The sequence below is a fragment of the Ursus maritimus genome, unplaced genomic scaffold (genome assembly GCF_017311325.1).
Source record: "Ursus maritimus isolate PB19 unplaced genomic scaffold, ASM1731132v1 scaffold_4, whole genome shotgun sequence".
Lineage (NCBI taxonomy): Eukaryota > Metazoa > Chordata > Mammalia > Carnivora > Ursidae > Ursus > Ursus maritimus.
In genome coordinates, this window is record NW_024426552.1 from 46,123,288 (window position 1) to 46,147,393 (window position 24,106).

The following is a 24,106-nucleotide window of genomic DNA, read 5'->3' on the forward strand; positions in this document are numbered from 1 at the left end:
TGTACCACATTTTGTTTACCCATCCATTGATAGATATTTGGGTTGTTTCCACTTTTTGGCTATTATGAATAATGCTATGAATGTGGTTGTAGAAATAACTATTTGAGTCCTTGTTTTTAATTATTTTGGATATATATACCCAGAACTGGAATTGCTAGATTATATGGTAATTCTCTGTAACTTTTTAAGTAACTGCCAAACTTTTCCACAGTGGCTTTACCATTTTACATTCCCACCAGCAGTGCACAAGGATTGTAATATCTCCATGTTCTTTTCCTTTTTTTGATACTAGCCATCCTAATGGGTGTGAAATGTAGTGTGTCTTTTTGATATTAGCTATTCTTGTGAATGTAAAATGGTATCTCATTGTGGTTTTTATTTGAATTTCCCTAGTGGCAAATGATGTTGAATGTCTTTTCATGTACTTATTGGTCATTTGTATATCTTTTTGAAGAAAGAAGAGTTGTCAGATGCCTTGGAAAAGTTGCATTAAGGTAAAGATTTGGATATTAGACAGGAAGTGGGGAGCATAGGGAGAGTGGTCCCTATGGAGTGGTGGGGGTGAAAGAGGGAGGAAAAATGATGGGGAGTAAAAGAGGGGGAATTGAGAGGAAGATGAGGGAGAAATAGTGACATATATTGTTGAGAATTCTTTGTTGTGAAAGGAACAACCAAGAGTTTGGTAACTAGATGGAAAGGAAAGTTTGGAGGAACTTTCGTGGTGTTGTTGATGTTGTTTCTAATGCTGATATAAAGCATACTGGAAAAAGAAAGTGGAAGATAGGAGAGAGGGGATAATTGGTGGCACATGGTTTCAGAAGAGTTCAGGGGAAGAGAGAAGACCCCGGTGAAATTACCAGTGTTAAGACTAGAGAAAGGATACATAGATGTCTGTTCACAGAAGAAAGACGGAAACGCTGTCTGGAGATGATGGTAAGTTGCTTGTGTTTGTTTTTGGAGAGGAGCTGAGATCAAAGGGAAGAGAAGCCTGCTGGCCTCTATTTTTTCTTTCAAGTCAGATGAGGTAAAGTGGCTGTATAGGGGTTCTGAAGAAAGTGGTGAATAGGAAATTTTCAGCCAGCATTGATGCCAAGCGGATAGAGAAGATGGTGAATTTATGATAGCATCATAAAGTTGTCTTAATTTATTTTCCCACGAAGTCTTTATTGAGCGGAGTGTAGGAACAAAAGACAGAATTGGTTAGATTAACCCAATGCTGAGAATATGTAGCTTTCTGAATGATGCAGGAGGACAAAGGAGTGACATTTAGTGCTTAAGGTCTTACTTAGGCCATGGTCAGGGGGCTATGGGGGGTGGTCTTACTTAAGATGGAAGACAAGAAGTGAGGCATCATTCTTGTTTCTTTCTCCTCACAAATATTTGTTCATTTTAGACTACAATAATACCCCCTTCAAAAAAAAAAAAAAAAAAGGACACATTAAAACTGTCCTATAAGCACTCTACTTGAAATAAACATTTTTTCATAGCTTCCCAGTGTGTGTGGGAAAGAGTGGATGGGAAGTGGGGATAGTATACTATTTCTTTAGCACATATATGCTGTATGTTAGCTTTAAAACTGCCCGTTTTTAAAAACTTGCTATATGTCATTAATATGATAAACATTTTCTGTGTCATTTTTTGTTTTTCAGCATTTTAAATTGTTGCCTCATATTCCCTCTACTAATTTAGATCAGTTCCTCATTTTAAGACAGCTACATCGTAATTTTCATAGTCATAATAAGCACTACTTTGAACATGCTTTTAGCTGAATCATTTTACTCATTCTCCATTATTGCTGACTGAAAGGGTATTAATGTTAAAAAGGAATCCATAAATATTTAAATTATTCAAGCAGTACATACAAATATACGACATAAATATGCTCAAGCTTTACTGACTAATGCTATGTGCAAAGTAATTGTCCTTCCCATCTCATTTCTCTGAAGTAGCTACCTTTCACAATTTTGGTTTTTGTTCTAATGGATACTGACATACCTCTGACCTACTTCCAGTCCCTAGCAACTACTATTTTCTTTCTGTCTGTGAATTTGACTGTTCTAGGTACCTCAAATAAGTACAGTTGTACAGTATTTGTCTTTTTGTGATTGGCTTATTTCGCTTAGCATAATGTCCTCAAGATCCATTCATGTTGTAGATGTCTCAATTTTTTTCCTTTGTAAGGATGAATGATATTCCATTTTGTATGTATATACCCCATTTCATTTATCCATTTATCCACTGAAGGATATTTGTGTTGCTTCCACCTTTGGCTATTGGGAATATTGCTGTTATGAACATGGGTGTACAAATATCTATTCAGGTTCCTGCTTTCACTTCTTTTGGGTATAGAATCAGAAGTGGAATTGCTGGATCATATGGTAATTCTGTATTTTAATTTTTTGAAGAATAGCCATACCATTTTCCATAGTGGCTACACCATTTTATAGTCCCACCGATGGTGCACAGGGTTCCAGTTTCTCCACATCCTCGCCAACACTTATTTGCATGCAACTCTTGATCTTGGGGTCATGAATTCGAGCCCCATGTTGGGTGTAGAGATTACTTAAAAAATGAATAAACTTTAAAAAATAAAATATAATGTCCAGAATAGGTAAATGTATAGAGACAGAAAGTAAATCAGTGGTGGTCAGAGGCTGGGAGCAGGGTGGGGAGGAGTGGAGAATGGCTGATAATGGATATGGAGTTAAGTGCAGAAAGATACATGTTAAAAAAAGAAGACACAGATGAACTAAGTCTTGTTTTCATCTCCTGTTTGGAGTATGTACAATTAAAGTTTTCATCAATTTTTGAAATTATAGGGAAAAGAAGTTTTTAAAACATGGTTAGGGGAAAAACAATTTAGAAGATAGTGTAGGGGCCCTGGGTGGCTTAGTTAGTTAAGTGGCTGCAGGCCAAGATTTCAGGATCCTGGGATCAAGCCCCACTAAGCAGGGAGCCTCCTTCTCCCTCTCCTTCTGCCCCTCCTCCTGCTTGTGCTCTCTCTCTCTGTCTCTCTCTCAAATAAATAAATGAAATCTTTAAAAAAAGTGTAATATACAGTCGTCCCTTCCCCCCCACCCCGTGGCAGATTTTCTATGACTTTTTAACTTCTAGGAACACAACTTATATAATCTAGTTGCTTTTAAAAATTATAATTTCAAATGGATTCATTTTATGGCTTATTCATAAAATAATTATGTACAAAATTTCGAATTGAATTTATTAATCCTAGAAGCATTTAGAAATCCATATTTAATTTGGTAGTGCTTGAAAATTCATGTTCCCCTCTCCCACCATGCCCTCTTAAATTGCTTTGTGCAAATGCTTCCATGTGCCAGAAGTTACTCACCATTTGGTTGACGAATAAAAATCTTAATCTTACTCTGTTGCTAGCTTGAATAAGCATTAAACTAACTTCATATGAATGTAGTCAGATTGTTTGCCTTGCCATAATTCTAAAGCAACTTGGGTTACAATGCTTAGATTAGGTGATTTTGCCACAGAACATCAAGTGAGGGAATATTCTGTTATGTTTTATTTAGGTTTTGAAAATAAGTCATTGCTAGATCATCAGCAGTAACTTATAGTATTATACTAACAAATACAGTTTCAGTGTCACAGAACCGGGAAGAGATGCATTTCTGTTAATTTGCAACCCCAATGTTTTGAATTTGCTCTGCCATGAACTTTCTGAGCAAAGTAGACAATAATTTTTCGGACTTAACTAGAATTAATGGATAAGGCCTGTGCTTTTCTATTTTAGGACCTGCCTGACTGTGCAGTACATTTCTACCAACCTTTATCCTGTAAGAAACCACCATCATCAAAGAAGATTTAAAAACCATAGTCTGCCCAATCATACTCCATCAGACGTGGGTCTTGCTTTCGAATGTTAGGTATTGCTTATTCAAAAGTAGGGGGAAACTTGGTTTAGGGGAAGGAAAATTCTGTTTGAGAGCTAAGTGCCATAGAGTTCCTATCTCTTGATAGGAACTTGAGCCTTACATGAATTATTGAACTTCACTATTTTCAACTCTTCCCTACTTTCACAAGTGCGTTTATAATGTTGAAGGTCTGATAACTGAACTTTTGAGTACCTTGTTCAGAAAATAACGTTACTTTTAATTGTTCCGTTTGTGAGAAATTCCTTTTACTACTTAAGTTGGAGCATTTGCTGGTTTCTTGCTTATGACTGCTCTGCTGGACACCACGTTTGTGGTTCCCTGGGGGCAGCATCAAAAAATCCAACAGCAGCTGTATCAGTAGGGATGTGCTTGTACATTATTATGATCTAAAAAGTATGTTGAGGGTTGGGCCTTTTGCCCCAAAATACTGACTTTGGTGTCTGGAATACTAAGGGATTTGGCAAAGTTACTTCAAAAAGAAACGAAAGATTTTTGCATTGAAAAATAGAAAAATTCTGGTTCTTCATTTATTTGGTAGAAGAATTCCATCTCATGCAGTGGTGTCTTCAGTTCGTTTACATACTTAATCATTAAAAATATGGTATTTATTCATCAAAGATCACATTAAATTTTCTTTGTTTCATGGTTACAAACAATCTTTCAAATTCTAACAGGATCTCTCTTACATTTCGTCCAGAATATAATAGATTAAACCCCATTCTTTATCAGCTACAGGCCTGAACCATTTCTCAGCAGAAGACTTGAAATCTCTTTCCCTCACTTTCTCCTCCAGCACTTTGGTGACCATATAGCAAAAGAACAAAATGTTTCTTGTGTCATTACTGTTATCTTCTTGTTCTTATGAATTTATAGTAGCTTTGTTAAGAAATCTCTCAAATTTGATCACTATATTTCTATTGAATATGATCCCAAGTGATTATATTTTCATTTAATTCCTCTTAAGAAGGGAACACTTTAGTAAATTTATACATTTAGGGGCACTTGAGTGGCTCAGTTGGTTAAGTGGCTGCCTTCAGCTCAAGACATGATCGATCTCAGGGTCGTGGGATGGAGTTCTGCATCGGGCTCCCTGCTCAGTGGGGAGTCTGCTTCTCCCTCTCCCTCTGCCTGCTGCTCCCCTTGCTTACATTGTCTCTGTCAAATACATAAATAAAATCTTTCAAAAAAGTTATACATTTAAACTAATATTTTTGGAATCCTATCAATAGGGGAGATTTAAATTGTCTTATTGAGAGAATATAGAATGGAAGTAAATTATTTTTCTCAAAACCACCTATACACGCAAAAATGTGACAAAATCTTTGTTTCCTGATTGTAATGGGAGACTGCCTTTTGGTCTGCTTCAAAGAATTTTAGAAATTGGCTGAGTTGTGGATTTTTATTTGTGTAGATTTTTTTTTGTATTGCATATTAAAATTACAAAGAGTGAAACTTCAGCTTTTGAGAATTCTGGGGAATTAATTATTTTAAGTGTTATTTCATGGTTAAAAATTCATAACATTTGTGAAAGTTTTTTTTAATGTATTCTTTTTAAGTATATACAAACAAAATTTATTTCATGTTTAATTTTCTCTTTAAACATGGTAGACTGAGCATAATTGCCTGATGATTTACTTGGTGATGTTGTCTTGTTTTGCTTTACTATATAATACAGTGGTGCCATTAGAGCTTTTTTGTTCCTCTAACATTAATTGGACACTGTAAGCCAGGCACTGCTCTAGGCATGATATCTGTATAAGTAATGTACTAAGTATTCCCATACTGCAGTGCTTTGAATTCTTGGCTGAATTTTATGATTTCTCCTCTTTGCCACTATTTAGCATAATATTAGGAACATAAATTCTGGAACCTAACTGTTAAAGTTTGAATCTTGGCTCTAGTACTTACTTGATAAGTGATCATAAGCTATATAATTCCTCTTTGCCTCAACTTTTGCATATGTAAACTGGGGCCAGTGATGATTGTGGTTACTTCATAGGGTTGTTGTGAGAATTAAAAAAACACAGGCACAGTGTTTGGAAAGGTGCCTGGCACAAAGATAGTGCGATATAAAGTGTTAGTCATTACTACTACCATGAATAGTACTGTTACTATGACTTTTCAGTGCCGTCAGCTTGCATGCCCTGTCTTCTCTTTTTAAGTTTCGTATCTTAGAAAACATAACTCAGCTTGTTAGAACTAAATGCAAAGTAAGAGTAAACTGCGTGAAACCTGAGATTCCCTTTCAAGCAAATAAAATGCCGTGTATGCCTTGGCATTACGTTTTGGCTGCTGAGAACCTTCTTTTCATAGACACGACCTTTAATTGGCCGTGCTGATAAATGAATCTCGAATAAGAAAACATAAGTAAAATTGATCTATTAAGGACTTGTTTTTTAGGGAAAAAGATCTTGAAGAAGCTCTGGAAGCAGGAGGTTGTGATCTTGAAACTTTGAGAAATATAATTCAAGGGAGACCACTGCCTGCTGATCTGAGGGCCAAGGTTTGGAAGGTAACTGGAAACTAAAACAAAATATGTTCACTTAAGAATAACATTTGAGAATTTTTATGTTCAGCTGTTTAAGTTGCAGAAAACTTTATCTTATGAGCGTGCTGCATCTAGAGAATTTATCAAACAGAGCAACTTACTAAAAATGTGTGTTTCTGTCATGTTTGGTTGTTTAATAATTTAGGTTTTGAAAGGCAGTGTTTCTTCTGTAGTTATTAGAAATGATGTTTATGAAGATAGTTTAATGAAATGAGAAAATGCAACCAATGAATAAAATAGGATTTATAATTGGAGCAGGAATTACCTCAGCTATGTTAAAGACGAGGTGGGGAAGGGACATAGGTCTCTCTGTGTGTTGGAATTACAGGATAATTTACTTTGCTTTATTTTCCTCTTCAACTGTTCTCCAGTGCATGTGTATTATCATTTTTTTTAATTTTAAATTAAGATTTTGTTATGATTGCAAAAGAAATACTCATCTTTGTTAAAACATATAAGCATAGAATAAGGTAAAAATCATCTGTTGTCTATCACCTATGGGTAAAACATATGTCTTAGTATGTATCTTTTTATTTTTTTCTTCTCTGCGCATATGTATGTAACAGAAATGGAATTATAACTGTATGTAGAATTCTGAATGTTTTATTATAGAAATGTAAAACACATACAAAAGTAGATACTTGTATAATGAACCCCCATGACCCATCACTTAGCTTTAACTGTTTGGCCAATCTTGATTAATTAGTATCTCCATCTTTTCCTCCCCACTCCACACACTGGATTATTCTAAAGCAAATCCTTGGTAGCACACCAAAATACTTTAGTATGAAAGTCTAAAAGATAAAAACTTTTAAAACAACTGTAATACCATTAAACTGAAAAAAAGTGAATCCTTATTGTGTCCTCACATGTCTGAAGGGCCAGGGGCTCCTTCTGGAGTCTTTTGTATAAGGACACTAATTCCATTATGAGGGCTCCACCCTCGTGACCTAATCACCTCCCAAAGGCCTCACCTCTAAATAGCATCATATTGGAGATGTTTCAACATATGAATTTTGTGGGGTGACACAAACATTCAGTCGATAGCATTGATGATGTTTGCTTGAAATAAATTTAAATATGCTATTCACTGGATTGATATGAAGTAGTAAAATTTAATGTAGGAAGATTTAAAATAATCATGTTCATTAAGATATGATCAGCAATTGGTGGAGCATAAATTTATTACTTTGTAATCTTAGAAGTATGCATTATTATTTCTAAATTCAGGACTTTCCATAATTACAGCATTTTTTTCCCCAAGAATGAGAAATGACATGTGAAGCTAGTTGCTTTTATCTTTCTTGCAGATTGCTCTAAATGTTGCAGGAAAAGGCGACAGTTTGGCATCATGGGATGGTATTTTAGACTTGCCAGAACAGAATGCTATTCACAAAGATTGTCTTGAGTTTATTGGTAAGTTTAATAATTGTTTTCAAACAGTGAAAATTTTGAAAATAATATTTTGAGGTAGAGGAATTACTCTCTTAGAATCATCCTGTTATAATTTGGGATATGTTGTGTTTGTGAAGGGCTAGTAAATAGTTTTAGAACTTCTCTTTTGAAATTCTTATGAAGTAATGTCTAGTATTTTTAAGAGAGTCCAATTTTTAGTGGGTTTTTTTTTAATTATATGTTCAGTTCTTTACAGTTTTAAAATTCTTTTAGTGGGTTTTTTTTTAATTATATGTTCAGTTCTTTACAGTTTTTTGGGTAAAGATCTGTATGATTGTATATCATCTCCACATTAAAAAGGTCTGTGTTCCAAAAGTTTATCTATCATTGGTAATGATCTGCTATAAAAAAACTATTGTAAGTCATGGGTGAAAGGTTTCTAATGACTCCACAAGGTCTTTTTCAACATTAAATGAATTTAGTTTATATTTTTAAATTCATCTACAGTCTTTGGTGTCTTTCTGTTTCTCTTTTCATCACATTTTAGTTAAGTTTTGATTAGATAAGCTTTCGTGTACTAACCACAGCAGTAACATTATTGCTGGTGTGTGCAAAGGAAAGGGAAGTTGGTGGTAGAGAATGAATCACCATCCCTGACAGAGCTATAGAGGCAGCTGTCCCTCATGCGGTAGATGATAATCTGTTGTTTAGAAAAAACCTTTTTGCTTTTGAGGGATAAGGGTTAAGCCTATGTTTCCTACCTCTCTACTTCAGATTATCCATTCTTAACGTTTAACATATATATAGGTCAAATATTATTACATTGAGTTAATAAATATTGAATATTTAGTAAATACTGGATAAGTAAAAGGAAACGTGTGCTTTCATGTAGTTTTATTTTGTCCTTTTCATGCTCCAGATACACTAAGATAGTATCATATGTTTGTAAACAAGTGTTATGTGCAATAATGGAGTCTCTAACAGACCCTTGGTAACTTAATTTTGACACTTATTTTCTAGAACAGCTTTCAGTGCCAGAAGAGAAGGCAACAGAATTACTTTTGGATATTGAATCTGTAATTACCTTTTACTGTAAATCACGTAATATTAAATACAGCACGTCCCTTAGCTGGATACATCTACTGAAGCCATTGGTGCATCTTCAACTGCCACGCAGCGATTTATACAACTGCTTTTATGCTATCATGAATAAGTACATTCCCAGGTAAAATATGGTTTAGTTATTATAGTTTTAAGAATGAATAAAGGTCTAGTTTGCTTTGAACTATAGTTGTTAGATTTACTTTGGTGGTAAAGTAAGAGGCTAAAATAATTTTTAGGATTGTTTGAGTCTTAATGGTTATTTGACTTTATTTTTGTGGTTATAGATTTTAAAGGATTCTTCAGTTAAGAATTTATGCTTATAGAGTTTATGCCAATTTTTTCATAGTATCCCTATTTTAATTTCTTTCCTTATAAAATAAAAATAGCATTATAATGTCTACATGGAAAGTAATATTTTGGGAGTGCTTCCTTAAGTGAGGTGCTGGCATTACAGCTTGGAATGTAATCTTAGATATGCAGGTGTTGAATGAGTAATTAGAAGTGTGCTGTGTGTTAGGAAGGTGAAATATAGAATGCTATGGGAATTTTTTTTTTCAGTGGGAGGGGCAGAGGAAGAGGGAGAGAATCTTAAGCAGGCTCCATGCCCAGTGTGGAGCCCGACACAGGGCTTGATCTCAACAACCCTGAGATCATGACGTGAGCTGAATTCAAGAGTTGGGCACTTAACTGACTGGGCCACCCAGGTGCCCCTAGAATGCTATGGGAATATTTGATGAGGGTGACCTGACTTGCTCTGGAGGTCAGAGATGGCTTTCCTGGGCAAGTGACACTTATGCTGAGAATAGATAGGTAGATGTTTACATGGTTGTAGTAGTGGTGGTGAGGGCAGGGAGGGTGGGGAGGGAGTACAGGAGCTGCATTCATGAGGCCAGAAAGAATTCTTGTACTTCCCAGTGGTATGGGTGAGGTAGTCAGGATTTCAGAGCCAAAAGGAACTTTTGACATGATCTAGACCAGTGGATTGGCTACACAGTGAACCTTGGATGCTCATTGGAATCATTGAGGGAGCTCTGAAAAGTCCTGATGCTTGTTTGTGTACCTGATTATCAGATCTCTTAGGAGGGCACCCAGGCATCATTGTTTTTTCAGAGCTTTTCAGTTGACTACAGTATGTAGCCAAAGTAGAGATCTGTTCTGGAGCTTAGTGGTTAAATGACTACCATTTTTTACTGCTTCCTGTAATACACATTATACTAAGTGCAGGTGCTTTGTTTTCTCATTTCAACCATAGCCACTAAAGGGTAGATATCCCTGATTTACAACTACAAAAACTGAGGCAAGGAAAGAGAGAGATTAAAGACCTACTGAGGATTACGCTTCTGGTGTATGTTTGAGTCAAGATTTGAACCTAAGTTTAGATGGACACCTGTGCTTTAACGAATGCAGTTCTTCACCCTAGTTGCTTGTTAGAATCAGCTGAAGAACTTTTTCTTTAATAGTTCAAGATATTAGTGTGTACGTTTAGTGTGTACGATTCATTGGTTTTTAGTATAGTCACGGAGTTGTGCCACCATAACCACAATAGTTTTTAGAACATTTTCATCACTCCAAAAAGGAATCCTGTCCCCGTTAGTAGTCAGTTCTCCATTTTCCCCCAACTAGTGGTTCCCTAGGTTCCCTTTCTGTCTCTGGATTTGCGTGCATTGCCTGCATGCACCACATTTTATTTACTTACTCAGCAGTTAATGGACACTTGGATTATTTTCACTTTTTGGCTCTTATGAATAATGCTGCTGTGAACTTTTGTGTACAAGTTTTTGTGTGGACATGTATTTCATTTCTCTTGGTATGTACGGAGAAGTGGAATTGCTGAATTATATGGTGACTGTATGTTCGTTCAGCCGTTCGAGGAATTGCCAGTCTTTTCCACAACTGTATCATTTTACATTCCCACCAGTAGTGAATGAAGATCCCAGTTTTTCCACATCCTGTCAACATTTAAAAAAAATTATTGTAGCTAAACTAATGAGTGTGAATTGGTATCTCTTTATGGTTCTGCTTTGCATTTCCCTGACAGTGATGTTCAGCACCTTTCATGCACTCATTGGCAGTTTGTATATCTTCTTTCGGGAAATGTCTGTCTGTTTAGCCGAAGAACATTTAAAACATGTGGGTCCTTGAAGTATCAACTATGAATAGACGAGATAGAGCCTAGGCATATTTTTTAAAAACTCCCCAGGTGTTCTCATGAAGCAAGGTAGAGAACCTCTGTGCTACCTTGAAGCCATGGTGCTTCATGTAAGTAAAACAGACCCAGAGATGCCAAGAGACAGGCCTACTATGGTCATGGTAGAGCTGAGATTGGAATTTATATTTGTGAGTCATACTGAGTCTCGGCTGCTTATATTTTAGCTTATATATTTACCACCATTCAGTGTAACAGAGCTAGTGATAGTAAGGAACATGATGTTCAACTTTTTCTCTAAAGGACATTGGTGGTGGTAGGTAGTAGTAGTGGGGGAGAGGAATTTACATTCAACTGTGTAACACAGGGTCTTGTTAGGTTCCTCCAGTTACTTTCTATGAATTTCACCTGTAATATAGCACTCCAGCGAGTGTCAGTGTTAATGCCCCTGGATAGAACACAGCCCACAAAATGCTGCTAGAACTCCATTGTAATGTATCTTCTTATTACAGAGTTAATATAAGTTGGGTAGAATCCTATCAAGCACAGTGCCTTGCAGTAATAGTATACAGCTATTAAATGAATAGATGCTGTTGCAGTGGCTGACTCCCTGAGAGGTCCTGTTAGGGACACAAACTAGGCAATTGTTTCTACATTTTTATGTCCCTGCACAATTTACTGTTTGTTTCTGTGTTTTGCCTTAGCAGTCAGTTGCCTTGCATTTATAGAATGGGGAGAATATTCAGACAAAGGAGGAGGTAGTCTTGCCATTTTGAATCCAGTTCTGTCTCTGGGCATCTGAATTAACAACCTAGGGCTTTCTCTACAAAACTTCCCTTTCACTTACCTTATCAAAAAATGGTAGATAGAGGTTCGTACCAAATCCTGGCATTCATCTCAGATCTTGGTTTTGTAGAAATTATTTTTCAGTATTTCCACTTAAATAGCATTTGACAGCATTCTTTATCAGAGTGCTTTTATGTCAAAACTGTGACATTCATTTCTCTTTTTTTTAATAGATTTTATTTATTTGACACAGAGAGAGACAGCCAGCGAGAGAGGGAACACAAGCAGGTGGAGTGGTAGAGGAAGAAGCAGGCTCCCAGCGGAGGAGCCTGATGTGGGGCTCGATCCTAGGACCCTGGGATCACGCCCTGAGCCGAAGGCAGATGCTTAACGACTGACCCACCCAGGCGCCCCGATCATTAGCTTTTTCACATGAAGCCTTTTACTTTATTTCAATTTCTTTACAGTTTGTTTTTTTAGAGACTGTATCCATACCAAAATACTGCTTGTTGAAATACCAAATTATATATAGTGAAGAGTGTGGCATGATAGTTTAATACAGTTTCTGCATAGAGGTCTTAGCTGACTTCTTAGCTATGTGACCTTGGGTGAGCTACTTGCCCACAACTAAGCCTCAGTTTTCTCATCCGTAAAATGAGGGAAAAAATAGTAACTATTTCATAGGGTTGCTTGTAAAGATAAAATTAGGTAACTTTGTAGAGTGCCTGTTACAGTGTTTGGCACATGATATTTTCTCAATAAATACTGACTTTTATTGAGGTGGCCTGTACTTTGAGCTGTTTACATTTTTATTGATTCATTGAGACACAAGGGAAGAAGGAAAAAAGTAGTACACTTGCTCCATAAAGTGTTTTGTACCTCTTGGAGTTCATTCTGAGCACTAGTTCCCAGGCCACTTCAATAGCTTCTAAGGCTCTGGTCCAGTATTTTGTTCATCTGTGGCCCTTTCACACTTTTACCTTTGTTAAAGGACATCCCTACTTGAGTATGTTAACTGTGGAGCTAACCTGAAGCCTTTCTAGGAGTTTCTTCTTATTTGGTAGGGAAAAAGAGGGCTGGACTTCTTTGGAACTCTATAGATATCCTTTTGGGATCCAGAACTTGTCAGTAACCTAAATGGTCCTGCTGTTTTCAGTGGTCCCTGCAGTCCTTTCATTTGAGTGCTACCTGGGTTTACCTGGAGAGAATCTCCCTAGAGTTGGCTGTAGACCTGCTGTTTTCTACAAACTTTCTGTCAGACAGGTGTATTAGGTGTTGTGAACCTGGTTGTATCAGATAGGCTCGTTATGAATGCTGTGGTGTTCAGGTGTTTTGTGGCGGGGGAAGGTAAGTATTCCAGGGGGACTGGTTACTAATATGACCATTTCTGACCCATTAATGCAAAAACCTTGCTTCTCTTGTCTTTTAGGGATTGTTCTCTGAAGGGAAGACCATTTCATCTTTTCCGATTACTCATCCAATACCATGAGCCTGAGCTTTGTTCTTTTCTTGATACAAAGAAAATTACTCCAGACTCCTATGCACTCAACTGGGTAATAAAGTGAAAGTAGGAACACTTAATGAAAAATAGCTTTCTATAAAACTTTAGTTAGGTTTTTTCTTTTCCCAAGGAACAGAAAGAAAAGTACTAAATTATAGACCATTACTACTTAAACCAAAGGAATAAAATTTTGGGCACTTCAAAAATTGGTTTTTTAGCTCTTGACTGTTCACATTATTTAAAATGAAGTTTAGACATTTGTTGTTTTATATATATCTCATATATATTACATATGTATGTGCTATATATATAATATATGTGAGATATCTGTATATAATATGTGCAAATATATGCATGTAATATATGTAAATACGTGATATGTATCGGTTCACTTTAAAACTGATTAAATTGTTGATGGTGTGTATAAGAATTGATATCTAATCATAAGGAGAACATCTCAAGATTGTCAAATGATCAGTAGAAAAGAATATAAAGTACATCTCAGCTCTGTTATTCTATATTTATATTTTCAGTGGAAAGTTTTATTATTCTAGGTCGGTGGTTTTCAGACCTTTTGGTGTCAGGACCTCTTATACTCAGTATCTATTGAGGATCCACAGTTTATATGGATTATGTTGGTTAGAAATTGAAACTAAGAAATTTAATAATTCATTTAGAAGCCTATTTTTCTAATGCACAGCCCAATTCATTTAAATAGCTTATTTTTCTAATGCAAAATAACTATTTTCCAAAAGAAAATTAGAGAATAGTGACATTGTTTTATATTTTTGTGAATCTATTTGGCTAGATCACAGATAGGTGGATTCTCATATCTGCTTCTTTATTCAGTCTGTTATGATACTACAGTTCATGTAGCCTTTGGGAAAGTACTGTTCATTTGTGAGAGAATGAGTATGAAAAAGGCAATTAAAGTTTACATATCATTATGAAAATAGTTTTGACCTCATGGACTCCCCTGTAAATACTCTTGGGGACTTCTAGGGCTCCTTAGACTACGCTTTGAGAACTTCTCTTCTAGATTAACTTGAAGATTTTTCTAAAACAGTGATTGGGTGCTAGAAGAATGTATATTCAGAAATTAAACATTTTCCTTGATCATGTCTTAACCGAAATTTTCTTCAGAAAGGATTCCTTTCTGCCACTTATTAACTATGTGATTTAAGACACTTAGCCATTGAGCATCAATTTCTTTATCTGTAAAATGGGAATAATAATAATAATAATACCTATCTCAGAGGGTGATGGGATAAGTAAACAATCAAGAAATGGTACTTAGAGAATTCTAACTGGTTTCGGCTCTGGCATATTAAATCTCAAACTGGAGTAGCCTAATTTTTAGTTCTCAGCCACAATCTTGTCACTTTGAATTAAAATAATAAAATACCTGTAAAATTATACTTATCTCTTGCTCTTTTTTTTTTTTTTTTAAGAGAGAGTTAGTGGGCGTGTGTGTGTGCAGGCAGGGGCAGGAAAGGCAGAGGGACAAGGAGAGAATCTTAAGCAGGCTCTGTGCCCAGTGTGGAGCCCGATGTGGGGCTGGCTCAATCTCACAATCCTTAGATCATGACTTGAGCTTAAATCAAGAGTCAGACACTGAACCGACTAAGCCACCTAGGAGCCCCTACCTGTAAAATTATGGTTTCTCTGAGATACATATGTTGCCATTCAATGTACTTATTTGTGTTAAAGTAAAAAACTATTTCTTTTATGCATTCTGATATCTAATGGAGGTCTCTCCTGTCACTTCTGCCATTTCTGTTGCCAGATCTCTGATTCAGTCCTCAGTGCTGGTAGCAGATTTTAACTAAGTACTAAAACAACTGTTCTGTCTTCAGTGCCCCAAATAGTTTGTTCTTGCTACTAGTATCTTGTCTATGGAATTGAGTCTTTTTTTTTTTTTTTAAATCATGAGATGAAACAGTTAAAGCTAATTCCTGAACCTTGAGAACCTGTAACTGTGAGCAATGCAGTGATAGTTGTAGTTTGGCTACACGAGTTTAATGAGGACCATATATTGTGATTCTGTTTGTATTTACATCTTTGGTATTTGTAATGGTATTCTTATTTGTAATAGTAATTTTAAAAACAATAAAAAACATTAGTACGGTTATATACTTTAAAAACTTTGTGGTCAAGTGTAACGGCAGTTAGCTGGCTGTGGAATAATATCAGGTCATTTTTCTAGTGCAAATACCACCACTCACCATCTCTGTGAGCTTGGGAAGATTATTTAATACCAGTCTGTTTCCTCACCTATAAACTGGGGAGAAAAATGTCAACTTTGAAGACCTGTTATGAGAATATTTAAAATAAGTGATAGCTAATAAAGAATATGAGACAGTAGTTTAGTATTGAAATGTGCACTAATGTATATGTTTCCATTAGCCTTTAAAAATGTTTTAAATTTAAACCTCTAGATGGAATTGTTTCTGTATCTAATGAAAATTGAATACTTCAAAAATATCACTGCGTTTATGCAATTTAAAACACAGGCTCTAGAGAAGCTTAAACAACTCTTTTATTTGAAATAGAAAACCATAGGGCTCCTGAAACATTGAGGGATATAAATTTGTCTCATCTATTTCAAATGATGGACAAGTAAGCTTTGGCAGCAGTTCACCATTATACTGTCATTAAAACTTTTCTCTGTGTTCTTAAATTACCATGTTTGATCCTTTATAGTTACCTTATAAGTACCATAATAATTATGCTAGTTACCCTTTTAGTGGTAGTTATGCTAGTTATTATGCTATGGCAGATAAGTGCTAGTTACTTTAGATACTCTAGGTTAATTCTCTCTCTCTTCCCAACAATGGTAGAAGAAGGGTAGCAGTATTCCTTTTTTTTTTTTTTTTTTTTTAAGAAGTAGAACTGGAACTTTAGAGGTTAAGTAATGTGCCTTAAGTCACACAGCGAATAAGTGGCTTCATTGTGCCTTGAATCCATGTATTCTGCCTTTGCATTACATGCAGTAAAATTAAGCTACACATTAGGTATCAGGTGCAGATAATTTGATGTAATGTTACTTACACATATGCTTTCATACTTTTAAAAGAACAGGTCATTTCCAGTGGTTTATGTCTCATTTCATTTCCTGATTACAGCTTGGAAGCCTTTTTGCATGTTACTGTTCCATTGAAGTCACTCAGGCAATGTGGGATGGATATCTACAACAAGCAGATCCATTTTTTATTTATTTCTTAATGTTAATAATCCTTGTTAATGCAAAGTAAGTATCAAGTTGCTTAGATTTTTTGCCTTTGTATTCTCAGGATGCTTTGTTAATATTTAACTCAAATTCATGTGTTTCTCTTTTACAGAGAAGTTATTTTAGCACAGGAGTCAGACAGCAAAGAAGAAGTTATCCGTAAGTATCACTTACTGTAGAGAAAATATTTCAAGTCACTTTATTTTCTAAAACTCATGTTCTTCATCTATAAATTTAAGAGATTAGTCTATAGAACTCTGAGGTTTCATTCAACTCAGACACACTCTGCAGGTGCAAACCTTAAGGACTGTTTTCCTTCAGTTTTGCCATCCTCATTCATTTCTTCCATGTTTTTTCACTCTTTCAATTCCTTTTCATATACTGTTACTTTGGTGTCATTGTTCATATCACATTCCCTCCTCTCTCTCCCCTCTTCCCTTCCTTCTTCCTTAATTTACCTTTGAGTACTGAGATTTCATAATTATTTCCATTGTGGAAATTTGGTTCTTTGGGGTTCTCCCCATTCTAGCACTCACACAGATTAAGTTGCTTCCTCTCTATATTGCCTGCCACTTTGTACTTTTTATATTATAGTGTTTATCTTGCTACATTATAATGATTTATTTTTACATTTCTCACATAAAACAGAGTTCCTTAGATCAGGAACTATTTCCTAGTCATTTTTTGTTTCCAGGGGCCCTGGCACTTAGCATGTGTTTGTTAAATAAATCACAGTACTGCCATCAAGGCTAATGAATTTGATTGGATTACCTGAGCCGATCTTTCACTAACAGCAGAATTACATTAATAGTTTCAGCTCTTTGAAGGAGCTCTGCTTCTCCTCAGGTTTTTTTTTTGGGGGGGGGGGACAGCAAAGCAAGGTTTATTGAGCAATACCAAAGTCATAGTACAAAGTTCCCAAGGAGGGGGGGATCCAAGAGCGTTGCCCTCTTTTCAAACAGTTTCAAAGCATTGCTGTTAAGATTCCATTTATGTAGTTTTTATTATGTTGAAGATAGTCTCTCTTTGATACGTAAATGTTCATGATTGTATTCATCACAATTTTTTAAATGTTCTCGTTATCTGTAATCCTTTTTCAGAGTTCTTGGAAAATACTCCATCCAGTTTGAATCTAGAAGATGTAGAAGATCTTTTCTCTCTGGCTCAGTATTATTGCAGTAAAACACCAGCTTCTTTTAGGAAGGTAGAAGACAAGAAATTGCCAGCTTCAGTATTTCACATTTTGTACATTGTTTTATTGTTTATGTTGTGTCCACTTTAGTTAAAATGCTCTAGGTTGTCACTCTTTTCTTTTTATGTGTTGCAGTTTTGTGTGATTTTTCACTGTAAATACTCTCCATAGTAGAGGAACAAATTTAAAAAGATAGTATACAGATACGCTAGGAATTATTTCATTTCTACTCTGATTATTGGTTACTTTTGATCATGAGAAAATTGAGATATTTCTTAAGTTAGTGCTTTCTTTAAAAGTTTCAAAAATCTGATGGAGGATGTATAATTATGCCTCCTTTATCTGGAGTTCAGCTTTGTGCAGTTTTAATGGTGCAGAGCTGTCTCATGAACGAAAAAGGGTCCCTGAGCTGCATAGAGACTTAGAACCTTTCTTAGGTGCTTTCAAGTGAAGGACACCAGATTAGAAACATGAGTGCTGTGAGCTCCTAGAAAGTAAAACTCCAAGAGCAAAAAGTTAATAGTGGAGGAGGCACAGAAGTACCATTTATAAAGTAAATGGGTTCATCTGTGACCTCAGGTGCTTGTGAGAGCATTATTGTCTTTTCTTTCTTTTTTTTAGGCATTCTACAATAATGATTGCTATTTGGTTGTCATGTCACTGAAATATCAAGATGAGGTTAAATTATGTTCAGTGTAAGACGTTTCAGCAGGGAGACAAGAGAAACCTTTTAAAAACATTTCCCCTGAAACTAATTAATTAAAAAAGAGATTTGTTTCTAGGGATTCATTTTAGCTATCTTAATAATTGCCTTATGTAGACCATCTCAGTTCCTAACAATGTCAAACAAGTCAGATGATGGGTAGTGGTTTAGGATGCTGGATGAAAAAGAAGTCATATTCTTTTCAGTCTTTTAAGAGGAACAGTTTTATTCTTCAGACATAGTAAATAATATGCACTAGCAGTTGCTAATTAAATCAGGCTGTAGATCAGTGTATAACATAATTTTTGCCTTATTTTTGTTTTTATTATATAATGTTAAAATGTGAAAAGTTGTAACCATTTTACCTTTCATCATGGTTTATTAAGAATATTTTTTGGAAGAAAGATTAATTTTGTTTTTCTTTGTGGTGTTTTAAAAATTTCTTTTCAAACAGGATAATCACCATCTATTTGGTAGTACTTTGTTGGGAATTAAGGATGATGATGCAGATCTGAGTCAGGCTCTTTGCCTGGCTATCTCGGTGTCAGAGATCCTTCAAGCAAATCAGCTTCAAGGGGTAAATAAAGAAAGCCCACAGTTTGTCAGAGGAATGTCCCTTTTAAATGCAGGGAACCGACATGTCCTCCTTGTTTGTCAGTTCCCACAAAATTAATTTCCTGCAACAATGTAGCTGTTTTGCTTTTTTTGAATGATTAATATATTTAATCTATGTGCTCATTTTTAAACTGCCAGCTTGTGTGTTTGTCAATAATTATTCTTGATGATTATTTTTTTAAATTGCCAAATCTTTTTTTATATTTTAACAAAGCAACTCAGTATTGTATAAAGTACTTAAAAAGGTGAATTTGGCATTTAATAGTTAAGTTCTGGGTAATTAGACAGCTAATTGAATTACATGGTCTAATGCCATGGAGCATATAACAAAGGAGAATTGAGGATACACCATAATTTTCTGTCTACTGCTATCTTCATAAAAAGTCTAACGAGCCAGTTTTTTTCAGTATATGTTCTTAATTGTTGGTAGTGCAACAGTTAACCATGGGTATGTGTATTTGGAAGGTTGGGTATATTTCCAAGATGGAAGGAAGAAGAATGGGCATGGAAAGACAGGAGTTTTATAATAGATCTTTTTAAAACAAACATTTCTCATGTTTTTCTTATTAGAACTAGTATTTTTTTTTAAAGATTTTATTTATTTATTTGAGAGAGAGGGAGAGGGAGCACAAGCGGGGGAGGGAGAGAGGGAGAATCAGACTCCCTCCGCTGAGCAAGGAGCCTGATATGGAGCCCAATCCCAGAACCCCAAGATCTTGACCTGTACTGAAGGCAGACGCTTAACTGACTGAGCCACCCAGGTGCCCCTTATTAGAACTAGTATTAAAAAACAAATGAAGACCTGTAATCCAGTTTAAAGACCTCTTGTGAATTTCTTCAATTCAAACTAGCATTGCAGAACTTCCTCTCATCCCCAAGATGTTTAGTTCTTACGTGAATTGAATTGCTAGCAACTTGGGCACCTATTTGCTGAAATAGTAACTGTATCTGGATCTGTGTTTATAACTATGTAATTTTTAAATATATATTTAACATGATACACATGAAAATTTTAAATTCTAATACAGTTTTATAGCCCAAACTGATATTCTGCTGCTACATATTTTAGGACTTTCTAGTCAAGAACAGTATATATAAAGTGTTTCAACTGTTGAAAATGAATATAGTTATTTGAAATTTTGAGATTTTCTTGGTCTCTTCTAATTGGGTCCTCGTAATTCTGTGAGAGCCGTGTTTAGTTTAGTTTAGTTTTGTTTTTAATAGATCTGTTCCCTCTCCTTTGGCTAATTGTAACATTATATTGTGTAAAATGTGACCCTCACGGCAAATTCCAGTAAGTCAAATGTTGTTTTCCTCTTAGGAAGGAGTCCGGTTCTTTGTGGTGGATTGCCGTCCTGCGGAACAGTATAATGCTGGGCATTTATCAACTGCTTTCCACTTAGATTCAGATCTGGTTAGTATAAATGCTAGTTAAAATTTTTTATAAAGTAAGAGAATAAATGGTTTTTTTTTCTTTAGTTCATAAATAAATATACATGTACTAGACTGGGGACATTTTCTTTCTGCTTAAGGAGGGGTCTCTGAACTTAAAACAGGTTTCCTTTTCACCAGGACACTCTTTGGGTATGATAAAGGATAGATGCAAACAGTTAACTGTGGCTTACTATTGCCTACCATTGTTATGTCAGTAAATTCTAAGCTACTTACTGTGAGTTGTCTGATGTAGCACTTAGCATAGTGCCTTGCATCTGGTAAGTACTCTATAAATATAAGCTCTTATTATAATTGGGTAATTGTTCTAAAACTTTTTAGTATAAGCCTTTTTTTCCATCATGAGCACTTATGCATATAATAAACTAATATTTAGTAAGTAGTATCTGTCACAACACAAGTAGTGCTTGCTTGTTAAAATTGCTATCCAAGAGTCACTTTAATTAAAAGAGTAGATGTGAAGTAAATAATGAAATATTGTCAGAAATATTTAGAGTGGGATAGTCATCATTTAAACCATTTTGGGTTATAAGAGCCTCAGGGATGGGGAAGACAAAGGTAACCCTTTTTGCTGACTATGCAATCTGCCCTTCTTCCCATCTTATCTGAAAAAGGTGATGCTGAGGCCTGAAAAGGTGACAGTGAGAGGTTTAGGTGGTGTTGAGAGGAAGCTTAATGGAAAATAGAGATAAAACAAATCAGACGGTTTTGCGTGCTTTAAGTAAGGAAGGTGATCAAACTTGTTTGCATCCTGAAAGTGAACCCTGAGCCTTTCTCATCCTTGATTTGCCTAGGAGGGGTTAGATGGTTCTTCTTTTATGCTTATTTAAAAATTTGCTCAAGTGATTCATGAATATTTGATTTCTTTCTTCAAAAACTCAAAAGAATATCTCCATAGTTAATTATTACCAACTTGTTTAATCTTCCAGACCTTTTAATGTGTATTTATATATTTCTTGTTTACTTTATTCACTTAACCGTTCACTTGCTTTTTCAGCAAACTGTTTCTTAGAGATTTTTCCACTTAAGTACATTCTTTTTTTTTAATATCCCCACATTTTATCTATGTATTTATTTACTTATCTTTAAGTAAGTTCTACGGCCAACATGGAGCTCAAACTCATGACCCCACGATCAAGAGTTACACCCTAAGTACATTCTTTTTAATGACTATATTGTGAACCATGGTACAGATATACTGTAATTTATTGCCCAGTTGATGTACATTTGGGTTATTTTCAGTTTTCTTGTAGTAAACAATGCTGCAGTTGAGCCTTATACATGTTTTTGAACTTGCACAAATATTTCTGTAAAATAGGCTTCTAAAAGTAGAACCATTGGTTTGAGGGGTGTGAGTATGTAAAACATTACTAGAAATGCCTTATAACCATTTAAAGAGACTGAACCAGCTTACACTTTATAGCTATAGATGTGAGTAATTTTCATACCATTGCGTTGTAGAATATTGCCAATTATTTTTTATTTTACAAGAATGATGGGTGAAAAACAGTGGTAATTGTAAGTGATACTGAGCGTCTGTTATTTGTATTTTGTTTTACAAATTGCTTTTCTTTGGTTTATCCATTTTTCTGTTGGATTTTCACTGTGCTTTTTATGTAGCCCTATTAAACAGTTTTAACAGATTTTTGTAGTTATTGGCATATCTTTCATTGAGGGAAAGAAATTAACATTTTTCATCCTTTTATCTCTAGTACCTAGAGTAGTGCTGATAAAAAATGGCTTCTATTTCTGTCTTCTAAGAAATATATCATTTGCCATATAAGTGGAAACTAAAAAAATATACCATGTTTTAATGTATTGTTTTTAGTTATGGACCCTTCCACTCAGTGTTGAACTTTTCTTGTCATGATACCTAATGACACCATAGCTCGTTTAAAAAACAACAAAAGACATTTTTCTCTTAGAATATTTTCTTTGCATATTTAATCTTTCTGTGAATCTTCAACTTTTGTTCTAGTGTATTATAGGTACATTTATATACATTTCTTTTCTCTTATCCCAGAAATTTTATTTATAAGAGCCTTTATTCCTTTGTTCTTATGGTAGCTATTTAAATTTTTTTTTCCATGGGAGAATATTTCAAATTTGGAAATGTATGTCAGATACCATTTTGCCACATTTTTAGTTTTTAAAAAATTGTCTAGATGCTCCAGAATCCATCTGAGTTCGCACAGTCAGTAAAATCTTTGCTGGAAGCACAAAAGCAGTCCATCGAGTCCGGCTCCATCGCTGGTGGGGAGCACCTCTGTTTTATGGGCAGCGGTAGAGAGGAAGAAGACATGTACATGAACATGGTCCTGGCACACTTTTTACAGGTATGCTGACAAATTATTTCAGCTATTGCTGAAATAATTTATTGCTATCACCTTTAAGAAGTTAATAAATTTAATTGGCCTACTTAAAAAATGCTCTGGTATAAACTATATATTGTAAGGCCGTCACATGGCAAGAATTTGAAATACTGTGAACTTCTTTTTTATAACTCAAGTTCTTGGTGAGGTTTTAGAAATGTTTTCCCTAACTTTTATCATGGAAAATTTTAAACAAATACAAAAGTAGGTAGAATTGAACCCTGAAAACTCTTTATAATGACATAACCACATTATCATTATTAAACTTTATTATAAAAAATCTAACCATTTTCAGGTTTCCCTGATGTTCCCAGGACCCAAAACAAGATGTTGCATTTGGTTGACATCTTTTAAGTCTCTTTTAGTTTATAGTATCCCTTTCCTAATTTTTTCCTTGCAAATTAGTTGGAAAAAACTGGTTACTTTGTCTTATAGAGAGTTTCCCATGTTGTAGATTTTGCTGATTGCATTCACATGGTGTTGTTTATCAGGTTCTGTCCCTGGTATTTCCTCTAAATTGGTATTTAGATCTAGAGACTTGGTGGGGGACAGGAAGTCCTGGGTGTTGTGAGCTTTCATCAGGAAGTACATATTGCCCAGATCGATCTCTCTCTCTCTTTTTTAAGATCTTATTTATTTGAGAGAGAGCACCAGCAGGGGGAAGAGCAGAGAGAGAGCGCGAGAAGCAGACTCCCTGCTGAGTGGGGAGCCTGACATGTGGGGCTCTATCCCAGGACCCTGGGATCGTGACCTGAGCCGAAGGCAGACTCTTAACTAACTCAGCCATCCAGATGCCCTGATATCTCTCTTCTTTATATCTCATTCTTTCTTTGCCATTGTTTATTAGATCTATTAATTTTTATAATAGTTTGTAAAATGGTAACATTCTGTTATTTCTTATTCATAATTAGCTCTAATATTTGTTTTTATATTTCTTTTTTATGAAGGACACAACATATTTTGAAAGCTTTTAAAAACCACTCTAATTATATCCAAAAGTATAATTTAACTGGTTTTGGCTTGACTCTTTATTACATTATTGGAACTATAATACAAATAAAATCATAGTCTTGTTAGTAGCTATGAAGTTGTCCCCTTCTTTCCACACAAACACCAGGCCTTACAATATACAAGGTAAATATATGTATATCTTTTTGT

General features: G+C 35.2%; 1 protein-coding gene across 2 annotated transcripts in view; it reads left to right on the plus strand.

Annotated features, from left to right (window-relative positions):
* TBC1D23 (TBC1 domain family member 23) overlaps positions 1-24,106 on the plus strand; it is a 55,102-nt gene that overhangs the window by 14,005 nt on the left and 16,991 nt on the right. For both annotated transcript variants that reach the window (XM_008702006.2, XM_008702005.2), the window contains exons 2-11: positions 6,306-6,417; positions 7,764-7,869; positions 8,869-9,073; positions 13,314-13,437; positions 16,511-16,635; positions 16,727-16,773; positions 17,715-17,818; positions 18,964-19,086; positions 20,446-20,538; positions 22,742-22,912. In XM_008702006.2, the coding sequence (XP_008700228.1) occupies positions 6,306-6,417; positions 7,764-7,869; positions 8,869-9,073; positions 13,314-13,437; positions 16,511-16,635; positions 16,727-16,773; positions 17,715-17,818; positions 18,964-19,086; positions 20,446-20,538; positions 22,742-22,912 (1,210 nt within the window). The remainder of the gene's footprint in view (positions 1-6,305; positions 6,418-7,763; positions 7,870-8,868; positions 9,074-13,313; positions 13,438-16,510; positions 16,636-16,726; positions 16,774-17,714; positions 17,819-18,963; positions 19,087-20,445; positions 20,539-22,741; positions 22,913-24,106) is intronic.